The sequence below is a fragment of the Scatophagus argus genome, chromosome 15, assembly GCF_020382885.2.
Source record: "Scatophagus argus isolate fScaArg1 chromosome 15, fScaArg1.pri, whole genome shotgun sequence".
NCBI classification, from domain to species: domain Eukaryota; kingdom Metazoa; phylum Chordata; class Actinopteri; family Scatophagidae; genus Scatophagus; species Scatophagus argus.
The window spans coordinates 5,033,314-5,053,187 of record NC_058507.1 but is presented as its reverse complement, the minus strand read 5'-3'; the positions used below and the strand labels follow the sequence as shown (position 1 = coordinate 5,053,187).

At 46.1% G+C, this 19,874-nt stretch overlaps 3 protein-coding genes across 19 annotated transcripts in view; 1 reads left to right on the top strand and 2 right to left on the bottom strand.

Annotated features, from left to right (window-relative positions):
* Nucleotides 1-259: 259 nt before the first annotated feature.
* Nucleotides 260-3,357, bottom strand: ddo (D-aspartate oxidase). Of its 5 annotated transcripts, none has more exons than XM_046412847.1 (5): nt 3,219-3,357; nt 2,344-2,573; nt 1,378-1,486; nt 1,089-1,265; nt 260-929 (listed from the first exon to the last, which is right to left on the bottom strand). In XM_046412847.1, the coding sequence occupies exons 2-5, from the start codon at nt 2,513-2,515 to the stop codon at nt 371-373; spliced, it is 1,017 nt and encodes a 338-aa protein (XP_046268803.1). In that variant the 5' UTR covers nt 2,516-2,573; nt 3,219-3,357; the 3' UTR covers nt 260-370. The 5 variants fall into 5 exon arrangements, with proteins under 5 accessions (XP_046268803.1, XP_046268804.1, XP_046268805.1 ...); XM_046412848.1 differs by lacking the exon at nt 3,219-3,357 and adding an exon at nt 3,085-3,189; XM_046412849.1 differs by lacking the exon at nt 3,219-3,357 and adding an exon at nt 2,813-3,066.
* Nucleotides 2,728-8,362, top strand: zbtb24 (zinc finger and BTB domain containing 24). Of its 5 annotated transcripts, none has more exons than XM_046412798.1 (7): nt 2,728-2,746; nt 4,394-5,229; nt 5,914-6,081; nt 6,164-6,247; nt 6,340-6,423; nt 6,528-6,609; nt 6,693-8,362. In XM_046412798.1, exons 2-7 carry the CDS (start codon nt 4,422-4,424, stop codon nt 7,570-7,572), a joined length of 2,106 nt encoding a protein of 701 aa, XP_046268754.1. In that variant the 5' UTR covers nt 2,728-2,746; nt 4,394-4,421; the 3' UTR covers nt 7,573-8,362. The 5 variants fall into 5 exon arrangements, with proteins under 5 accessions (XP_046268754.1, XP_046268751.1, XP_046268750.1 ...); XM_046412795.1 differs by lacking the exon at nt 2,728-2,746 and adding an exon at nt 3,453-3,602; XM_046412794.1 differs by lacking the exon at nt 2,728-2,746 and adding an exon at nt 3,453-3,602 and having other exon boundaries at nt 4,370-5,229.
* si:ch73-242m19.1 overlaps nt 7,884-19,874 on the bottom strand; it is a 24,738-nt gene continuing 12,747 nt past the window's right edge. For 5 of the 9 annotated variants that reach the window (XM_046412740.1, XM_046412742.1, XM_046412746.1 and 2 more), the window contains 21 exons: nt 18,904-19,021; nt 18,563-18,734; nt 17,692-17,830; nt 17,061-17,214; nt 16,857-16,952; nt 15,671-15,847; nt 15,368-15,576; nt 14,854-14,992; nt 14,659-14,779; nt 14,459-14,571; nt 14,171-14,320; nt 13,989-14,036; nt 13,225-13,392; nt 12,799-12,951; nt 12,424-12,558; nt 11,793-11,945; nt 11,187-11,396; nt 10,479-10,599; nt 10,310-10,372; nt 9,945-10,108; nt 7,884-8,582 (listed from right to left, as the gene is read on the bottom strand). In XM_046412740.1, the coding sequence (XP_046268696.1) occupies nt 8,529-8,582; nt 9,945-10,108; nt 10,310-10,372; nt 10,479-10,599; nt 11,187-11,396; nt 11,793-11,945; nt 12,424-12,558; nt 12,799-12,951; nt 13,225-13,392; nt 13,989-14,036; nt 14,171-14,320; nt 14,459-14,571; nt 14,659-14,779; nt 14,854-14,992; nt 15,368-15,576; nt 15,671-15,847; nt 16,857-16,952; nt 17,061-17,214; nt 17,692-17,830; nt 18,563-18,734; nt 18,904-19,021 (2,857 nt within the window). In that variant the 3' untranslated portion in view covers nt 7,884-8,528. Of the gene's footprint in view, nt 8,583-9,944; nt 10,109-10,309; nt 10,373-10,478; nt 10,600-11,186; nt 11,397-11,792; nt 11,946-12,423; nt 12,559-12,798; nt 12,952-13,224; nt 13,393-13,988; nt 14,037-14,170; nt 14,321-14,458; nt 14,572-14,658; nt 14,780-14,853; nt 14,993-15,367; nt 15,577-15,670; nt 15,848-16,856; nt 16,953-17,060; nt 17,215-17,691; nt 17,831-18,562; nt 18,735-18,903; nt 19,022-19,874 lie in introns of those variants that run through there. The other 4 variants (XM_046412744.1, XM_046412743.1, XM_046412741.1 and 1 more) reach the window with 4 other exon arrangements.

The window sequence follows — 19,874 nt, the reverse complement described above, 5'->3', positions numbered from 1 at the left end:
TGGAGTGTTTATTTCACATCAGTGAATTATGTACAGCATCCTCCGTGTCCACGGGTTTAATTAATAGATGTTTCTTTTCTGTATACATTGTGAATTCCTAATAAAACTGCTAATCACTGTTTTACTCATACAAATAAATGTTGGTATGTTTGAAATTAAGCTCATCTCGGTACTTATGACATTCTTACAGTCCCAACATGTCCAGCGATTGTTCCCAGTAAAACCAGTAAATTAAATTAATTATTTCCTTCCACACAAGCAAATTCTTAGATTTTTACTTAAAGTTTAGATTTATTGGTAGTGATTTCAGTCTCCCCGTCAGCGTGTCTCATTAAAGTCACCAAAAGGAGGATTTAGTGGCAGACTGACTTTATAGCTTAGCCTGTAGCGGCATCTCATGAAGGCACTGCCTGACCAGCCCCAGTGCGTCCAGGCCGGTACCCCAGGCCAGGGTGACCCCCCAGCCTCCGTGGCCATAGTTGTGGACCACAGGCACCCTGCGACCCTGCAGCTCCACCAGCTCCCGCTCCACCCTCGGGTTCCTCCTGCTGGGCCTCAGACCGACCCACTTGCTGAGCACTTTGGCCTTGCTGAGCGACGGCTCCAGCCTGCCGCCGCGCATCAGGATGCTCTCCGTGTCTCCTTCGTCCACTTGTAGCCGCCAGTCGTCCTCCTGCCTCGTGCCGCCCACGGTGACGCTGTGTATGCCGGGGTAGATGTACGTCTTCCCATCGCTGTCTCTGATGAAGTGCTGCAGCCAGGGGGCCTCCACCTTGAGGACCTGGCCTCTGACCGGGTACACCTTGTCGTCACCCACCAGTGCTTTGGCGCCCAGACCGGAGCAGTTGACGATGATGTCGTAGCTGTTGCTCAGTTCCTCCAGACTGCTGATCTTCCTCTGTTCCACTAAGCCTCCAGCTCTTCTGAACCTTCACACAACAGGTATGACAAGAGTTCATATCAATAAGAGTGTGGAACCACAACACAAACTGAACTGTAATTAATTAAATGTTTGGGGTTCGTTGGGTGAAATAACAATGAGCCAACACCTTTGACGTAACAATGAGAGTTTAATACAGAGGACAAACCTCTTCTCAAGCCACGGCAGGTAGCTGGAACATTCACATTTGATGGTGGTGAACGCCTGACCGAACTTGTGATCCGGAAACCTTTTCAGTTCGCGGTCAGTCATGAATCGAAAGCCAATCACAGACTCTGACCAGAAGGGCTTCTTATTGGCTGGAACCTCCTTGAAAATTTGCCAGCTGGGGAAAAAAACAAAACAAAACAAAACTAAGTGGATGCAAAGAGATCTACATTAATAGTGGCCTGGCTTAGTGTTTGCCCATTTTTATAACCCTGTAGAACAACTGCTACCCAGAGCTCAGCATTACTCCAGCCTCAGGTGAGTGTTGGGATTGAGCAACGGCCAACAGGTGATCAAAGCTGTCCGCGAACCAGCGTTTTTGTTTTTCCAAGGGAATATCTGATAGAGAAATACAATCAAATCAGTCAACATGCAAAAGTAATGTACATATAAAGCGAGGCCGGCTCTACGCAGGGGCAAGAGGGGGCAACGCCCCCTCAAATCAAAATGTTAGGAGTTGAAAAAAACAACATTTTAATATCTTCACAAAATTAATATATTACAGGTTGATAAAATATCTACAACAGCGGAAAAATGGACACGATACAGTATCAGATTCCTCTCATCTCTGTCCCTCCGCTGTGTATCTTCAGGTTTCAGCACGGCCACGGACTTGCTGCGTTCACTTACACTCGGAATATGACGTTTCTCTTTTCCTCGCTCCCTTAAGTAGCTGATGTACTTCCTTAGAAGTATTTTAAATGCTCGAAAGACATCCAAACAAACATCAACTTACTGTGGCCAGTCATGTTTTCCGAGGTTGCGCAGTGAAACACATTTATCTCTGAAGTCGGAATTTCCGACCCACATCTTTGGTACAACATTAAGATCATTTAATCCTGTCTGGCACCGCACACGACCATGGCAAAGCAGGAGCTTAGTCTTCAGGTGGGACACCCAGGTTGGACAGGTCTGGAGGTAGAGGCCTGACAAAGTGCAGTCCACCTCTCCAGGTTGGGGTTGGACACATAGCTAACAATCCAATTCAATAAAGACAACATTGTGACTATAAGCACAGGGGAAACAACGTGCTGGAGCATGATGGGTACGCATGCTGCCCCCTTCACATTTCTGAGTGCCCCCTCATATATGCCTGCCTAGAACCGGCCCTGATATAAAGGATTATCAATGACTTTCACCCTGGCAGCACTTTTTAAAACGTAATAAATGCACGTGACGGACAGGTGGTTGCGCACCTGGAAACTCTGTTGCAAACAGGATCCCAGCAGCTCCATCGCTGGTGGTGTTTGGGCTGAACTCGTCAGCCAGCAGGGTGACGGAGCAGAAGGGAAGAGCCTCCGCGATGCAGACGGCCGTGGAGAAGCCAACCACACCTGCTCCCACCACCACAACCCTGACGCGCTTCATCCCGGCAGGCCTGACGCTCCGACCGCAGTGGAGAAATGTCTCAAGCGTGGCTCGATAGCTGCAAGACAAGCTTAATTATTACGGCTTTGTTAATCCACAACCAGCAGCTGTATGATTTAAGCTGAGTGCACAGTCCAAGGATCGGCAGCACAAAGCCTTCTTCACTGTCACAACGCATTACGTAACAGCAAACCGCTTTGGGATCACTTTGGGACCGCTTTGGGATCTCGTGTGAGTTGAAAAGTCTGAGAACTTTTCTTTGATGTAAGATTTGGTCCCAAGCATTCGCATACTTACACGACTTCTTTTGTAGTCCTACAGCAACTGAAAGGTTTTTAGTCGTGCGTGCAAAGTGTGACAAAATATAAAAGCATGACCATCGAAGTTTAATTAAAGTATGAAAAGCAATTGTTGTACTGGCCTACTTGATAAATCTACTCCAACCTTTCATGATAAGAATAATCAAATAAACAAAATGGAGCGAGCAGCCCCTGGATTTGAGTTAACTGTTGATTCGTGGTTCAGATTATTGCAGCCTACATGAGTACAACACAGATGGTTAGACCAACCTGACTGCACGGAGTTGTAAGTCGGTGTGATTAACGGGGAACTTAAACAAACCTGAAACGCACTTTGCGTAGAACAAAGTCTACTACAACAAAGCAAAGCGCGGTTAACGTGCAGGTCAAACTCCTTCACCTACCTGTAAAAGTATTAAAAGTATTTCCTGCCTTCACTGCACAGAAGGCTGTCAGAAAATATTTGTCTTTAGAGATCGTCTTTTCTGCAAATGATAACGACTCTTTAAATAAATAAGTTTGAGCACTGGGTTATATGTCCCTTTTGGCATTCATAATGTCTCCTAACTACGTGTTCGACACATTTAAGCGAATATCCAGAGAAAAATACGTCGTTAAGTGCCTGCTTCACATAGTGGACGTGATCTGCAAAACATGCGTCGTTACGCAGTCAGTTTACGTAGAGGGGAGACGCAGCATGGAGCTCAGCTGTGCGTGGGTCTCGTCAGAGCTACAGCTCTCGCGAGAAGTCATTCGCATTCACGCCCTCCGTCCAGCGATAGTAGTAGGTAAGGTCCTAAAAGCTCACTACTTTAAATTACACCGCGGTTTGTGCGCCTAAGCGGTGTGGGTCCAGTTACAGAGAAAGATCACTGAAATGTAGACGTTTTAACACGTTATTTCAGCCGCACACATCGCTCTTTCCGCTTGTTTTGGCCTGTTTCTGGATAGCAGCGGATGCGTTGTTTGAAACGATGAAAGTTAGCTTGCATGCTAGCCTTTCAAGTTGTTCACATCACTGCAGAGGCTTTGAAACCAAACAGTAGAAGGTAAACTTTGTGTGAATGTGCTAAGGTAGTACAAAATACTTCAGTAGGAAGACATAAGCTGGCCAAACTTTAAAACGTCACTGTGGATTCATTCAATGATTGTTCATTTTTTTCTTCGATAAAGTAATTCTTGATTGTATGAAAGGTAGGAAAATAGTGAAAAATGTCCATCACAATTTCACAAATCGCTTGTTTTGCCCCACCAGCAACCTGCAATCCAAAAATATTCAGTTTACTTCGACGTAAAACACAGAAAAAGGATCCCCCCCCCCCCCTTTCAATCAATAAATTATCAAAACTGTTCATGATTACTTTTCTGTTGATTGATGAACAGCAGCCCTGCAACACAGATTGATTAGCACTGAAAATAATTTTTAGTTCCAGCCCTAAAACAAGATGGTTTGCTTTATGTTTGTTCATCTTTTCTTCTAAATAACAATGTTTTGCTAGACAAAGTTGTTCATTTCTTTCTCTCAGTCTTGTGCTCTGTAATCCTGTTTTAATAGTGGGCTGCATTTCATCGCCTGCAGGATCAGAAGGGACAGCTTTGAGGGGAAGATGTCTCAGAAAGCAGCAGCCAGGACTTCATCGCTCATGGCCCTTCATTCAGATTCACATAAGCAGAGCATCCTGAGCAAATTTGACGAGCTCAGGAAAAGGGACCTGCTGTGTGACATCACTGTCGTCGTGGAGGACGTGCACTTCAGGGCGCACAAAGCCCTGCTGGCAGCGAGCAGCGACTACTTCTCCCTCATGTTCACGGCAGAAGATCGGATCAGTCGGCCTACCTACCGGCTGGATGGTGTGGCGGCTGAGATGTTCGCAGCAGTGCTGGAGTTCATCTACAGCGCCCAGGTGTCAGTGGAGGTGAGCGCCACGGAACAGCTTCTGGCCACGGCTCGTCTTATGGAGGTCACCGACCTTGTGAAGGTGCTCGCTGAACTCGCACGCTCTGCTGCAGCGGTTAGAGGCGAGGAGGTTAAGGCAGATCCATCAAAACGCAAGAGAGGACGGCCAAAGAAAAACATGGATGTGCCTGTAAGCGAGCTGGAGGGCAGCAGTGCACCGTGTGAGAGCTCTGAGGAGTTACAGGCTGGAGATATGGACTGTGATGATGCGGGACCTGAGTCACAAACTAAAGACGATGTGGATTTTGACCAGGGAGGCCACCGGCAGAGCAGACGCAAAATCAGGCCTCCGCTCAAATACAAGAGCTACAGGGTGGGCAGCGACACAGTGCACAGCAAAGAGCCAGGAAAGAGAGGCAGGAAAAGGAAGTACCCCAACACCGAGGCCCGATGTGAGACCTGTGACAAAGTGTTCAAAAACCACCTCTTTTTAAAGATTCACCAGAGGACTCATACAGGTAATTCATCCTGTGAGTGAAGGTTTAAGGGATGTTCTAGTGGATAAAAGGCAGGTGGTTTACACTGACAGGGACTTCAGTGACAGAGTTTGTGCCCATTCATGCAGCAGAGCATTTGTGAGGTCACACACTGATGTTGGACCAAAAGGCCTGGCTCACAATCTCCGTTCCAGTTCATCCCAAAGGTGTTGGATGGGGTTGAGGTCAGGACTCTGTGTGGGCCAGTCAAGTTCTTCCACACCAAACTCATCCAACCATGTCTTTATGGAGCTTTGCTTTGTGCACTGGGGCACAGTCATGCTGGAATAGAAAAGGGCCTTCAACAAACTGTTAGCACAGCATTGTCCAAAATGTCTTGGTATGCTGAAGCGTTAAGATTTCCCTTCAGTGGAAGTCGAGGGCCGACCCCAACCCCTGATAAACAGCCCCATCCCAATACTTTTGTCTATACAGTGTAGTTGAAATGGTGCTGATAGCTTGCAAGTAAACAGTAAATATGTGCAACTTGTGTTAGGTGTTATGGATTCTTGGAAAATGGCAAACAAGCTCAGTTAGGACCGAAATGGATTTAATTAGCAGAGAGTTCGCCGGCAGCTTCCACCTCAGGTGTTTGACTGTCAGGAAGAGTTGGAGCATCAGTCAGATCTGATCAGATTAACCTTAACTGCTCTAATTTTTCCTCAGGAGAGAAGCCTTTTCGGTGCCCGGTTTGTGGAAAGGCTTTTACCCAGAAGCACACGCTGCTGGCTCACCAGCGCATACACACCGGAGAAAAGCCGTTTGTGTGTTCGGTCTGCTCCAAAGCCCTCTCCTCCAAACACACCCTGCAAGAGCACATGAATCTCCATGAAGGTAGCGTCTCACTGGGTCTGTCATGTCAGAGCTGTTGCTGTACTTCAGGCTTTAATTATGTCTCTTTGTCTGCGTCCTTTAGAGAAGAAGTCCTTTGGGTGTGAGAAGTGTGGAAAGACCTTCACTCAGAAGAGGCAACTTAAAAGCCATCATAGAGTTCATACAGGTTAGACTCCCATCACACCAACAGCAGCAGGGTAATCCTGATGTAGCCGCTCCTAATGGCCAAATAACATCTCTTATTCTTTTTCATTAAAGGCAAGTCGTTACCAGAATGTGCTCAGTGTCATCACAAGTTTATGGACACGGCTCAGCTGAAGAAGCACCTGAGGACTCATACAGGTAGAGTCAGAAAGGGCTTCCACTGATGTCCAATTCATTCCTGAGTTGTTAAAACTGATATCTGCTGCGGCGGCCAGACGATGACATTAATAATATCCTTACAGGTGAGAAGCCTTTCACCTGTGAGATTTGTGGAAAGTGTTTCACAACCAAGAGCACACTGCAGACTCACATAAGAATCCACAGGTGGGCTACTGCGCAAAAATGTTTATATTAGCCGCTTTAAAATTCAAAACAGACCTCGTTAAAATCTGAATGTCCTTTTGCAGAGGCGACAAGCCGTATCACTGCAGCATCTGCAACAAAGCGTTCTCAGACCCCAGCGCGAGACGCCGACATGTCGCCTCTCACTCCGGGAAGAAACCCTTCACTTGCTCCTTCTGCAGCCTTTCCTTCACCCGCATGGACAATCTGAAAACGCACACGAAATCTCACAACAAGGAACGAGCTGCGACGACGGAAGCCTCGTCAGACGCGGCCTCAGCGCCGCCGCCGCCGGAGGAGGTGCGTAACATCCTCCAGCTGCAGCAGTACCAGCTGCCCTCCGGCGCCGAGCAGGAGATCCAGCTGGTTGTGACGGGAGATGTGGACAATATTAACTTTGTGCCGGCTCAGGACCAGGAGATCAGCATCATCACCACAGAGGGGGAGGCGACAGAATCGGCCCACTCCAGACTCACCCTCCTCACCCAGTCATCAGGAAATGTGCAGAACGTGGCTCTGGTCGCTCAGGGCGGCGCGGTGGACCAAAGCCCTCAGATTCAGACTATCAGTATGCTGGAGGGCCAGGTGACGCACCAGCCTGAGCAGATGCATGTAATCACCCTGAGCAAAGAGGCGATGGAGCACCTGCAGGCCCATCACGGTCCCCCGCAGCCCCTTCAGATTGCACAGCGGCCCGTCCAGCAGCTGCAGGTGATGCACCAGCCGATCCAGCAGCTGGCGGTCCCTCAGGAGAGCTCGCAGGGGCAGGTGAGCAGGGAGAAACACAGCCAGGCCATTCACATCAGCAGCCAGAGCAGCCAGCCCATCTCCATCAGCCAGACCAGCGAGCAGATCTCCAGCCACCACATCCAGGGACAGACGTTTCAGATCCAGGCAGGGACCGTCTCCTACCTGTACACCACCGGGCTGCCGCAGGAGAGCTGAGCGCAGGCCGGAGCCTGACAGGTGACGCTGCGACAGTACGCGTTAATAACGAGTGAACAAGACGGCCAATATTAAGTTAGAATATTTTTAAAGGAAGAATTTTTATCGCAAATTCTATCTTCAAATTTTGCGTCAACCATTTGTTTTCCACAACATACTGTAATCTTTCTCCCCCGCCACCGGTTTCACTTTGAGTCAGGACACAGTCAGGGTTTTAACTACGTGTCCTACGCGTTTCTGGCTAGAATACAAGTAACATGCAGCAAAGCCTGATCGATTCAGAATTTTTGAGGCAGATAACTGATACCTGAGAGTTACGAGGTTCAGATTTTATTGGCTAACATTCACTGCGACAATATTGTGACAAAAGCACTAAGCGAAACATTTCAGTTTACAGTGCAGCTATGTCTTCACTAAGATAACATCAGCGCTCTAATCAGCAGACGTCGTCAGTTTGAAAAGCATAACGTGATGTTTGTTACATTTTGCATGAGAAATGATAAGCACATCTTGAATGGTGGAACTTCTTTCAAGTGTTTGAATGCCCCCAGAACAAAACAAAAACCAGACAGCCACAAATTAATCTTAAGAATTAAGAAGAAATATTAAAGACATACAATACTGAGTTTTATTAAGACTGAATACAAGACTTTTTATTTTCAACTGATGGAAAATATTCTGCAATCACTCAGTTTTGCATGATGATGGATGTCTTGAAGGGACACGCGTGCAGTACGTGACTGTGATGGATAATAAAATGCTTTGTTGAATGCAACAGAGCCAAACCCTCTTTGAGCTTTTGATGTTTTTAGCTTTTAAAAACACCATAAATATGACTTGGTTCGCGCAGGACACAGTAAACGTGAAGGTGGACGGCTGAATCTCGGCGCACATCAAACAGCAGCCAGCTTATTCAGTCGGTTGGTGTCGCTTCACGCGGCAGCCAGAGGCAAAGCTCACAGGTCTGGCAGCATCGAGTCAGCAGTCAGGACCCGCAGACGAGTCGCATCCTGGAAGAACAACATAACAGAAGTCTCACTGTGTTACGTAATGAACAGTATGTCGCATTTATCTTATAAAAACACCGGTTGTTTTTAACGTGAAAAAGTCTGCCGCTGACTGGATGGCGTAAAGACAGGCGAAGCAAGACTGAAGTCATACGCTAACACACACTGTGGCTGTGCCGTGTTTTGGAGGCGACTCTGTGCTTTTAAAATGTATTTACACACAAGCTGGTTTCAATCATTCTTAGTAACGTGCCGAGTTTTAAAGCGAATTCGTGATCTGGGAAACGGCAAGAACAATCTCATCACAAAGGTCCATTTAGGAGCTGCTCAGGAGCTTTCGATCGCACTGCATGATCTTCATCAGCGGAGACTGTTGGCCTGGTTGTTATGAAACCGTTGATACGTGAATACCAATGCCCCTCCGAGGTCTGAGCAGGAAGCCGCAGCCAGCAGCCGTTTAGCGACACAAAAATCCACCCACTAACAACTAAAGCTCATTAATTAACACATTATATCTCCATTATATCTTGTTTTTCAATCTGTAAAAAAACAGAACCAGTTATGCACTGGACTTTTCCTTGGCTCTGAGCAGCAAAACGAATTGAATGAATTGTCTTTTTTCCACTTTTTGCACGGATTTTGCTCGGAGCCTGGACGGACAGATATGAGACGGATATTGATCTTCTCATCTGACTCTCCGTCTGAATGCAAATAAGCAAATTTGCTCAAAATGTCAAATGTCAATGTTCTCTTGTTAATTTAATTTAAATTTAAATGAATAACTCCAGGAAAAAAAAAAAGCTCCTGATATGATTGAAAGCTACAGAACAGCAACAAGACTGAGCTTCAGTTCTTAAGGCTAAAGACGAAAGAAGAACTAAATTAGACGAAAGAAGCGAACGTCTGCGATTTTAGGACAGCTTAACTTAATGTTGCTAAAAGTCTCAGGCTTTATCCTGTCTCCTCACTGCATATTAAGTAGATCACTCATCTCCACAGCTTTTACCCTCCTCCCCATATTCAAAGGGAAAGATTTTGGTTGGGGGACCCCAGTAAATCAGTGTGCGGGGAAGCTGGATTTAATTTCTTTAAAACACATACAATAATAGTAATAACCAGTAAATACATTCCACAGTGACTTCTGGAGTTGTGTTTGTTGAAACACTTTAAAAATTTAGCTTCCACATCTCAGCCCAGCCAAGTTGGATCAAGTCTAAAATTAGGATGTAAAACTTGCCAACTCACTAATACACGACTGCTTACATCCTGCACTCTTCAAGAATACGTTTTATTTTAAAAAACTGAACCAACTGCGAGTTGCTCTTGCTGAAGAGTAAACTAAGATTGTGCTGTGGGCTCACTCACTGCTTTCGGCCTGTCCGTTCTTGTGTTGGAGCGACTCCTGGCCGTCTCGGCTCTCTGGTGTCTTGACTCCGTGACAAAGTCCTGAAGTGTGGTGGACTTTGTGGGGCTGCCAAGCTGCAGGGAGGACCGATGCTGCTGCTGCTGCTGACTGGCCCTGCGTAGACCTGAAATAGAACCAAGACTGAGCTTTGCTGCACCACGATGATTCTGTAATACAATTTAAAATGTCATCACAAGAAGTTATGAGTATGTGGATAACACGGCGGCTTTAGTTTGACTCGCATGAGCAGCTAGATATCAAGGTGTAACACGAGACATCAGTGCTCTGAGATGAAGGTAAGATTAATGTGGGCCTGCTGCCGTACCTGCTGAGGGACTCCGGGTGCCCAATCTGCTGACTGACAGCGTGTAATAAGTCCTGCTTTGGCCTGTGAGAGCGCAGCAACAGAGAGGATTAGGAGTGAAATGTCAAGTCAGATCATCATTGGAAGCGGAGAAGCTGCCAAGGCTCAGGGAGGCTCTGCTGGTTTGTACCTGCTGTCGAGGTGCGTCCTGAGAAAGCTGCTTCCATGTTGTTCACCTGGTTCTGCAGTCTGTCCACTTGCTGAAAGGCTTCTTGTTTGAGGCTGAGCTCCTGCTGTAGCTGAGCCCTCACCTTCATCCACACAACATAAAAAAAAACATCGAGTCAGAAGAACATTTTTGTGATTTTTACCATCAGTTTTTAAGCCACGCTGGCTCCGTCGTTCTGCGGCTGAAGATGTCGGTCCAACAGCTCTTGGCTCGTCATGAAACTCTGAGACGTTTTCACGGTTTCTGTGATGTTCCGACTTTTCCTTCTGGCACCACCGTGAGGAGGACGTGTGGTTTTGACTGTGATGTCTCATTAACACTTGGATGGATTGTTGGATTGGAAAGTTTGAGTCGCACATCGATTCCTCAGGATGAACTTCAGTGATCCTCCAAATTATAAATGTCGCTTTGACCAAAACTCTGGTTTTTGATCTGCAGTACCTACAAATCTGACGCTGCCCTCAGCCTCAGCTCTACTTGGTATTTAACACTAGCTTTGTTTCTACTCCTGAAGATAGAAACATTACAAAGTCGCTGGACTATCCGAGAAAAACAGCACATGGTTCTCACAGGACAGCTCTGATATGTAATAAACAGACGTACACTCCTCTGTGCGCACACACACACACACATCTGTGTAATGAATGACTGAATGAATAGTTGACAGACCTGTCGGATCGCTTTGGCGCTGCGCTGTCGGTGTAGCTGGTTCATCCTGCTGCCTCTCTGCAGCTGCTCGCCGAGCGCCCTGAGCTGCCTCTCCCTGTCCTCCACGTCGGCTCTCATCTCTTCCAGTCTCTGCACCCGATAGCCGTCCAGCTCCCGCCTGCTGCGGGCCTCCTGTGCGGACTGATGCCTGGACACGTGGAGCTCCTCCGTCTGCGAATCACCGGGTGTTCAGTGAGGACATCCAGCCTGTGCTTGGCGTTCTATTTTCTGACAGTTTAAAGCTTCATTTGGCTCACTTTCACACGAGTGTTGAGCTCATTCGAGCAGAATGTGACGCCGAGCCTTTCGTTAAGAGTTGGTGAATATGTGGAGGATGGTTAAAATAAAGACTTTAAACATACCCCGTTGCACCCAAAAATGCCCCGAAATTTCCTTTGAGCTGTTAGTTTTTAAGCTTTCCCAGCCGAGACACAAAAAGAGATATTAGCTTTAAAAGTCAAGAGGACTTGAAGACACAAACTTGAGACTTTCCTCCACAATAAGCTTAGTGTGTAGTGAAGTGGATGTTCACAATGGGGCGGCCCATGTGGTGATGCGTTTGTGTACCTTCCTGCTGAGCAGCTCCCTGGTGCCGCTGCACTCGGCCTGGCATCGGCTCAGCTCCATCCTCGCCGCCTCCAGCTCCTCCCGCAGGATCTCCACCTCCTCCTCCGACGTCACCTTCGCTCGGAGGGCCTCGATGCGACAGGTGACCTCCCTCTGGAAAACATGGCAGGTGTCTTACTCACTGTGATGCTACATTTACTGTCCCAAACAAAAAGATTTATGATGATGAACATACAGAAATAAGATAAATACAAATGACAAACCAGATATTTGAAGATAAAAGATTATAGTTAGTTAGTTAATAAATGAATATATCAGTTAAATAACTGAATAATTGAAGACAAGCATGTTATGTTAGTTTTTCTATTCTGCATGTAAGCGAAAACATAATTCGCATAAAATGTGAATTACACAATTGTCTTAAATATTGCAGGACTGAGAATGTAAAAAACATGCAGAGCAGAAAATAAGAAAAGGTTCAGTAAAAGCTAAAAAGGCGGACTGGAAACAAAATAAAAGTGAAAAGCTTGTTATAATCAATACAGCAACACGAGCTTTTGATTCCTGGTATTGAACGTTTTGTCTGCGGGGATGAATTTGATTTGTGAGTATGGAGAGTTGGGCTACCGACCTGCTGGGTTTGAAGAAGCTGCCGCTGGAGTTTCCCCTGGTCGACCAGCTGCCTCCAGCTGCTCACAGCCTTCAGTTTACAGAGCAGAGCAGTCAGACGGCTGTTCTCCAGCTGCAGCTCATGGACTTCTTCTTTCTTATAAAGCAGGCAGAACACACTGCTGTGCTTATTAAAATGGCCATGAGATGGACTTCAGATAGTTTTGAATGTGTTTCTGGGGGGGTCAACAGTCTCAGCACGTAAACTATTTTTTAAAATTCAGTCCCATATTGCACGTAACAATGCTGTATTTTTGTTCTCCCTCAACAAAAGCTGCCGTACATTATGAATCTAAAATTTGAAGTCCAGGTTCTTGCGCTGTCTGACTTCCTGTACCTGTGACTGTGTGACTGCGAGTGCATCCATGCCTTTGGTGCAGCCGTATTTCTTCTTGAGTTTAATGATTCTGTCCACTCCTTCAGCTCTTATTCTGCCCACCATCTCGCTCACATCCTGCCCCATCTGCTGGTGGTACTGGTCCAGCCTTGCCTGAGGGACAAATAAAGGTCTTAAACTGAACTAAAAGTGAAGACGTGAAATATTTTGAAACGTGGAAATTTGGATGGATGAATAAGGCTGCGGTTAAGTTAATACAGTGAATAGAATACACATTAGTTTCAACAATAGGCCACATTTCATAGGGCAACTATGTACAAATAAAAGACAACAGCGTTTAAAGTGTGAAGATGAACTTGAAAATTGTCAAGAGTTTTGTCGCACCATTTTGGACAACTTCAGATATCATGTTTTCTGTTTTCTCACCTTTAGCTGGAGGCAAGTGGAGAAGAGGTGACGGACCAAAGGGTCGTAGCGTTCGGTGAATCTGAGCCTGAGTTGCTCCTCCAAAGTGTTTTTCTCTTGTTCCAGGTGTGCGACTCGAGCCTGCAGCGCTGACACGTCCAACATCAACCCCCGACACGCGGCGGCCGTCTGTCGGACAGCAAGACAACGCAGCAACATCGTTTATCGTTAGGAACACACTCGTTTGTGTTGATTTTAAGGTAAAGCTGACGTCCAGTGGACGCTCCAGGTTGCATTAACGTAAAGTCTCCACGTTTCGCTCAATGCGTCACATTAACACACATTTGTTTTTGTTTTTTTCCATTTTGAAAACATATTTTAGACATTTTTCATATTTTTTGTTATATATTTTTCTATTTTACATTTAGGATTCTTTATTTTCTTCCTAATTTCTGAATAATTTCATTTTTTATTTTCTGTCATTAAAGCAGCTCATCCTTCCCGGGATCACACAACAGAAATATTACATAACAATTTCCTGTGGTTGATATTCAAGTTTAAAAAGAAAAACTCATTACTGTGTACTTCACAAAGAGAAAAACTTGACACAGCTACATTTTTCTTAATAATGAGGTCTTGTGAAGGATTTCCATGTACAAACAGACGAGTAACAGACACTTTTTTGTTTGTTTTATTCAGATTTACTTCCTTCTGTCTGAATGTCTGAGTGCAAAGCAGTTCGGCCCAAATCCCCAGCGTGAGCGAGTGAAAATGGTGTACGTTACCTCTTTGTGAGAGTCGCTTGTCTGAGAGTCCTTCAGCTCCTTTAAATCCTGAGTTAAAAAAAAAACGCAGAGGAAATCATGCAACACATTAAAGAAGGACACAGTCGCGATCCTGCAAGCCTGGACTGGAAGAATAAAACCTTTCAGGTAGAATGAGGCAAGAGAGGAGTCCCCTCACGTACCTGCTCGCTCTGACTCAGCAGCTGCGTCTCCTGCTGAAGGATTCGCTCGTAAAACTGCGAGTAAAGCAGGAAGCTGCGACGCTCTCGCTCCATCAGAGAGCAGCCCAGATGAGTGAGACACTGCTGGAGGTGGTGCTGAGAGACCCTCAGCTGAAAGGAGAGGCCCATTATTCAGCACGTAAGCCTCCACAGCACTCACACTTTTACTATCCTGATGTGATAAGTCATCAGGCATGTTCTTAGCGTGTATTTGCAGCACGACCTTCTGTGATGTAGTAATCAGAGTACCTGCTGCCCTTCGGCCTCTTCAGCTCCCTCCATCAGCTGCTGGACGAACGCCTCCACAACCTGCGGCCGCTCAGGAGACAAACTGTGCTTCAGCGGCGCCTTCTTCCACAGCTCTGACCACACACAAAGTATTTTTATTGTGACTGTGAAGCTTCGTGTTTCTCCTCATGTAAGGGCAGATACTGTGTTTTTTCCTGTACCTGTTGGGAGGCCTGTGTCCTGTCGAGTTCGCTCTGAAAGCACCAGGGTCAGCTCTTTGTCCACCCTCCTCTGCACCGCTCTGATCATGTCACACTCGGTGCTCTCCAGCAGCTTGTGAAGCTGATGCAGAGCAGAGCGTGTTTTACGAGGTATAAATACACAAGGCCATAATGCAGCAAGTCGTTGTACTGTACCTGCCAGGCTTTCACATCAACCTCTGAAGCTCCAGGCGGGGGCAGGAGAGACTGGCTGCCAGAAATTAGCACCTCGTAGTCGCGCTCCTTTCCCATTTGTTGAGCCAGAGCTCTCATACTCGGGCAAAAGATTTCAGCTCTGTGACGTGAGTGCAGCCAGTTTAAATATGGATGCAGATATTACACTTATTGTAGCAGTGCTGAACTTGAGATACAAACTGTTAGAAACAGCAAAAACAGAGTCAAACAAGACAAATCTTGCCGTAAGATTTTGATTGGCACATTAAATTAAATTGTCCCTTAAGTCCTGAATAATATAGCATCTACAGTCAAATGACAGATGGGCAAAGGAAAATGTGATGTGACTGAAAGCTTCAGAACAGCTGTGGACCCTGTGGTGAGATTGTTTAAACTTAACTGTTTTCATTACAGGGGATTCAAGGAACAATTTAATACTAATAAGTAAAATAAGTCCCTTTGCTGTGAATAACTGTTTCTGATCTTCTCACAGTACCTGTAGAGTTTCACAAACTGCTGGTACAAACTGAGCGTCTGGAACATCTGGACACCCAAACGCCTTCGGGCCCAGCTCTCCTTGAGCACCTGAAGCTGCTTCGTCAGGAGGAGGAAACCTCTCAACACGGACTGGACTCTGATCGGATCCTGAGGAGGAGCGGCGGCGGAGTCTGACACTCGAGTCTCTTCTGGGCAGAGTTTATCCCGCTAAAACGAAGACAAAACACGACAACAACAGATGAACATGTGCAGCCAAAAGACTTTATGGTTCACAGTTTGTGTCGACAGACGAGCTGCCCACTTTGTCTTTTACTTCATTAGGCTCTCCATCGTGCAGGAGGTCGTCTTTGTTGCCATGGAGACGGACGGGCTCCGCATATCCTCCGCTGTTCAGGACGTCCTCCATGAGCAGGGACACGCCGAGCATGGCTGCGTTGGCCTGCAGTCTGCTGCGATCACTCAGACCGCTCAGACACAGCTGCACAGACGAACACAAGCACTCTGAATTATCTGGACCAGACCTCGTTTATTCTCTTATGTGTCTGTAAAAAGACACGTGGTTAAATAGTTTGTCCCCACAGTGGTGTAAAAAGGAAATGTCACTAGATGAGAAGGGTTTCTTGCAGGTTTCTCCTTCATCAGTGTTTCTGTTAGATAATAACTATATGGACAAAAGTATTGGGACATCTGACCATTACACCAAAAGGGGCTTTAATGACACCACATTCTGAATACACAGACATTAATATGGAGTGACCCAACCCTCCAGTTTCCTCTCTTCTGTGAAGGCTTTTCACAACATGTTGGAGTGTTTCTGTGGGAATTTTTGTCCATTCATGCAGCAGCCCTGGCTCACAGTCTCTGTTCCAGTTCATCTCAAAGGTGTTGGATGGGGTTGAGGTCAGGACTCTGTGTGGGCCAGTCAAGTTCTTCCACACCAAACTCATCCAACCATGTCTTTATGGAGCTTTGCTTTGTGCACTGGGGCACAGTCATGCTGGAATAGAAAAGGGCCTTCAACAAACTGTTGCCACAAAGTTGGAAGCATAGCATTGTCCAAAATGTCTTGGTGTGCTGAAGCATTAAGATTTCCCTTCACTGGAAGTCAGGGGCTGAGCCAGAGCCTGAAATACAGCCCCACACCACACCTGAATTTGCTAATAAAGAGGTGTGTCCCATTACATTTGTCCATGTAGTGTACTTTGTGTTCATTGTTTGCAACTTGTGCTGTGGGGCATTTGAGTGCCACAAATGGTAAAAGTGAATCATCTAGGCAGCTGTAGTGTGTGTGTTTATCTGCGTGCTGGAACTTGATATTTGTTGTTCAGTTTGTCCTGATGACAGTGCCAGAGGAAACAAGAAGGTACTGAGAGTGTTTTCCTAAAATGTGGTCCATAGAGAAATCATGTTGTGGATCAGATTGACTGAGTTACACTTCCGCCCTAAGGCCACACCATTAACATCCAAAAACATATTAGATGTTGAACCTGCATGCAGTATTCAATGGGAGCGACTTCCCAAACACGCACAGGGAACAATCCCTGACAGGCTGTGAAGCTTCTCCATGGATACATCTTCTGCGCCTGGGGGGGAGCAACACAAGACAAATGAAATACAAATATCTTAACATGTAGTACTACAGTTCAAACTGATACACGTGCCTGCTGGCAGCGCTGACGAGCTAAACCGACCTGACAGCCTCGTGTCTCGAGAGGTTGAGGAACAGGCAGCGTGAGGCTGAACACGTCAGTCTGGATGCTGTCACTCAGCAGAGGAAGGGCAGCGGCCATGTTGTCGCTCACACTGTGGTAGGAGGTGACATCGCCGGAGGAGAGGAACACCTCCCTGAACGCAACAGAGACATGACAGGGAGGGAGAAGTCTGACCATTTGTGAGACGGTAATGAGACAGGAAACGTAGGGAGTCAGATGGCAAATGACATGCAGCAACAAGAAGTCACCCGGGCTCTCAGTGCTATTCAGTTTCATGCAATATGACGTGTTTAAACTGGCCAAACACTCAACCATTTTATAATAGTTTCTACCACAAGAAAAAAATGGGACCGTTGACTTCAGAAAAGTGTTGAACTCTTTGTCCTTTTTTATTTTCCCAATATTGTTGTTATGAGGTTTGGTTTTCAAGATTTGCAAGACTACAAGTCCAAGAAGTAGAACTACAAAAGAGAGACAGCATAACAAAGCAAACCAGCAACAAGAGCACAAGATCCTTTAAATGATGTTTGACAGAAAGTCAGTGAGGGCAAAGAGGTGAAACTGCTCAATATGTCAACAGGAAGCCCAGCTGGGTGTGACGATCGCTGACCTGATGAGGTGTCTGACAGCCGTGTCAAACTGCAGCAGGACGACCTGCCTGCGCAGCTGCAGCAGACGGCCGACAGACTCCGGGCTGCTGGGCTCAGACAGACGGTCGACCTGACGCTGGATCTCCAGCAGCTCAGCTCCTGATCCCCGAGAGGACGACACACACATGTAATGGGATCACAGTGACTGACTGCCAACATGCGTTTTTCTATTGGTCTTTTATCAGATGCTGAATATTGCCTGGTGTGGTCAAGCTGAGATATACTGAGATGTACTGTATAGTACACAGTAGAGTATAAATAATCTGGAGTTTCTGTGTGTAATATTAGAATAAGTGATTTAAGTGATTTGCACTCTTTTGCTGGGTATAGTTTTCAGGAATAGAAATGCAATTCCTGCTTGCTAAGGAAGTTTGCCATGATGTTGCTGGCAACGTCAAACTCCATTTTATCATCAGAAATCACATGAGCAGAAGCCGCTCTGTCCTCGTTTTGTTGCCGTGTCTCTTCAGGAGTGTCTGAATATCTTGTGCTCCTTTCCGACAGACTGGAAGGACCTCAGCTTGGTCATTTCCTTTACTCCCTCTACATCATCCGAGGAAGCTGAGGCTCTATTTGTCTATCTTTTGTGCTGCCTTCTACATGCTGATCTTATCTGTCGAATATCATGAAACAAGTCACAAGTCACTCTGCACATGTGGCCTATTTTAACTTGTGTGGATGAATCGACTCAACTTGCCCCAACATCAAAGGCTCGTTTTATGTCACAATCTGAATTTCTATTCACAATTTCAATTTCACAGAGTGTCTGAGGTGGACTGCGTAGTGTGAAATGTGGGCAGGTGTGATGTGCTGTTGATGAGATCCACCTACCGATGCCTTCACTTCCTCCCCAGTCAGCTGCGAGTGAGTCTGGTCCATCCTGTCCTCTCTTGCAGGACTTATCTGTGTTTCCCAGTCTGGAGAAGCTAACCAGGTAATAAATAATGTCGTGAAGAGCTGAAACTATCTGCAGAGTGTGATGAAGAGCTGCTGCACATGCCTGCTGAAATCAGGACAAGAAGATGGGAACGTTATTGATAAGAGCAAGAAAATAAATTCCAAAAGGAAATGTCGGTTCCGGTAAGAAAACATGAGAATGGAAGCAGCTAGATTCATCATCATGCATTGTACTGCTGTGTTGTTAGTCTCAGTGATGGGTTTAACAGACTCACAGAAACACTGAGCGTTTTGAACATGTGCAGCACTTGAGAGAAGTGGGGGATGAACCACAGGTTGAGGAGAGTTTTTCCGTCTGCAGACAGCAGCTGCTGCGGCCGACGCTGAAAGGTCCTGTGGGGGGGAAAGTTTGATTCACCTGTCAGGTTGTCTTTTTCAGTAAATGACTCTAAACCACAGCTTTCGGAAGGTGAAGACATTTACTCCACTCTTCTTTACTCTGCACTTCTCCCTTTATAGTCTGACACCAAGATGTCTGAACCAAATATACAAACATTTAGTTTATAGCAAAGCATTCCTTAGTCTTAACAGACAACATACATGTATTGTTAGTGTACACTATTAGAGAAATATTACGACTATTTGTGGAGACTTGAGTACCTTCTGGGTTATATACTATATATGTACTGCTGTTTTTCAGGCTTTGGGTTTGGGCTCGGCCCCTGACTTCCAGTGAAGGGAAATCTTAATGCTTCAGCATACCAAGACATTTTGGACAATGCTATGCTTCCAACTTTGTGGCAACAGTTTGTTGAAGGCCCTTTTCTATTCCAGCATGACTGTGCCCCAGTGCACAAAGCAAAGCTCCATAAAGACATGGTTGGATGAGTTTGGTGTGGAAGAACTTGACTGGCCCACACAGAGTCCTGACCTCAACCCCATCCAACACCTTTGGGATGAACTGGAACGGAGATTGTGAGCCAGGCCTTTTGGTCCAACATCAGTGTGTGACCTCACAAATGCTCTACTGCATGAATGGGCACAAATTCCCACAGAAACTCTCCAACATGTTGTGGAAAGCCTTCACAGAAGAGTGGAAGCTGCTATAGCTGCAAAGCTGTCTGTGTAGTTAGAATGCGAGGTCACTGAAGCCCCTGTTGGTCAGGTGCCCAATACTTTTGTCCATATAGCGTATGAGCTTTTTTTTTTTTGCATGTCATTATATTTATGGGTGTCAACATTACAT

Coding starts and splice junctions, on each gene's coding strand:
- ddo (XM_046412847.1), bottom strand. CDS start 2,515: ATGAAGCGCGTCAGGGTTGTGGTGGTGGGAGCAGGTGTGGTTGGCTTC. Junction 1,487..2,343: donor GTTTGCAACAGAGTTTCCAG/GTGCGCAACCAC, acceptor TTTCTCTATCAG/ATATTCCCTTGGAAAAACAA. Junction 930..1,088: donor CTGCCGTGGCTTGAGAAGAG/GTTTGTCCTCTG, acceptor TGTTGTGTGAAG/GTTCAGAAGAGCTGGAGGCT.
- zbtb24 (XM_046412794.1), top strand. CDS start 3,469: ATGCGTCGTTACGCAGTCAGTTTACGTAGAGGGGAGACGCAGCATGGA. Junction 3,603..4,369: donor CCGTCCAGCGATAGTAGTAG/GTAAGGTCCTAA, acceptor CTGTTTTAATAG/TGGGCTGCATTTCATCGCCT. Junction 6,082..6,163: donor GCACATGAATCTCCATGAAG/GTAGCGTCTCAC, acceptor TGCGTCCTTTAG/AGAAGAAGTCCTTTGGGTGT.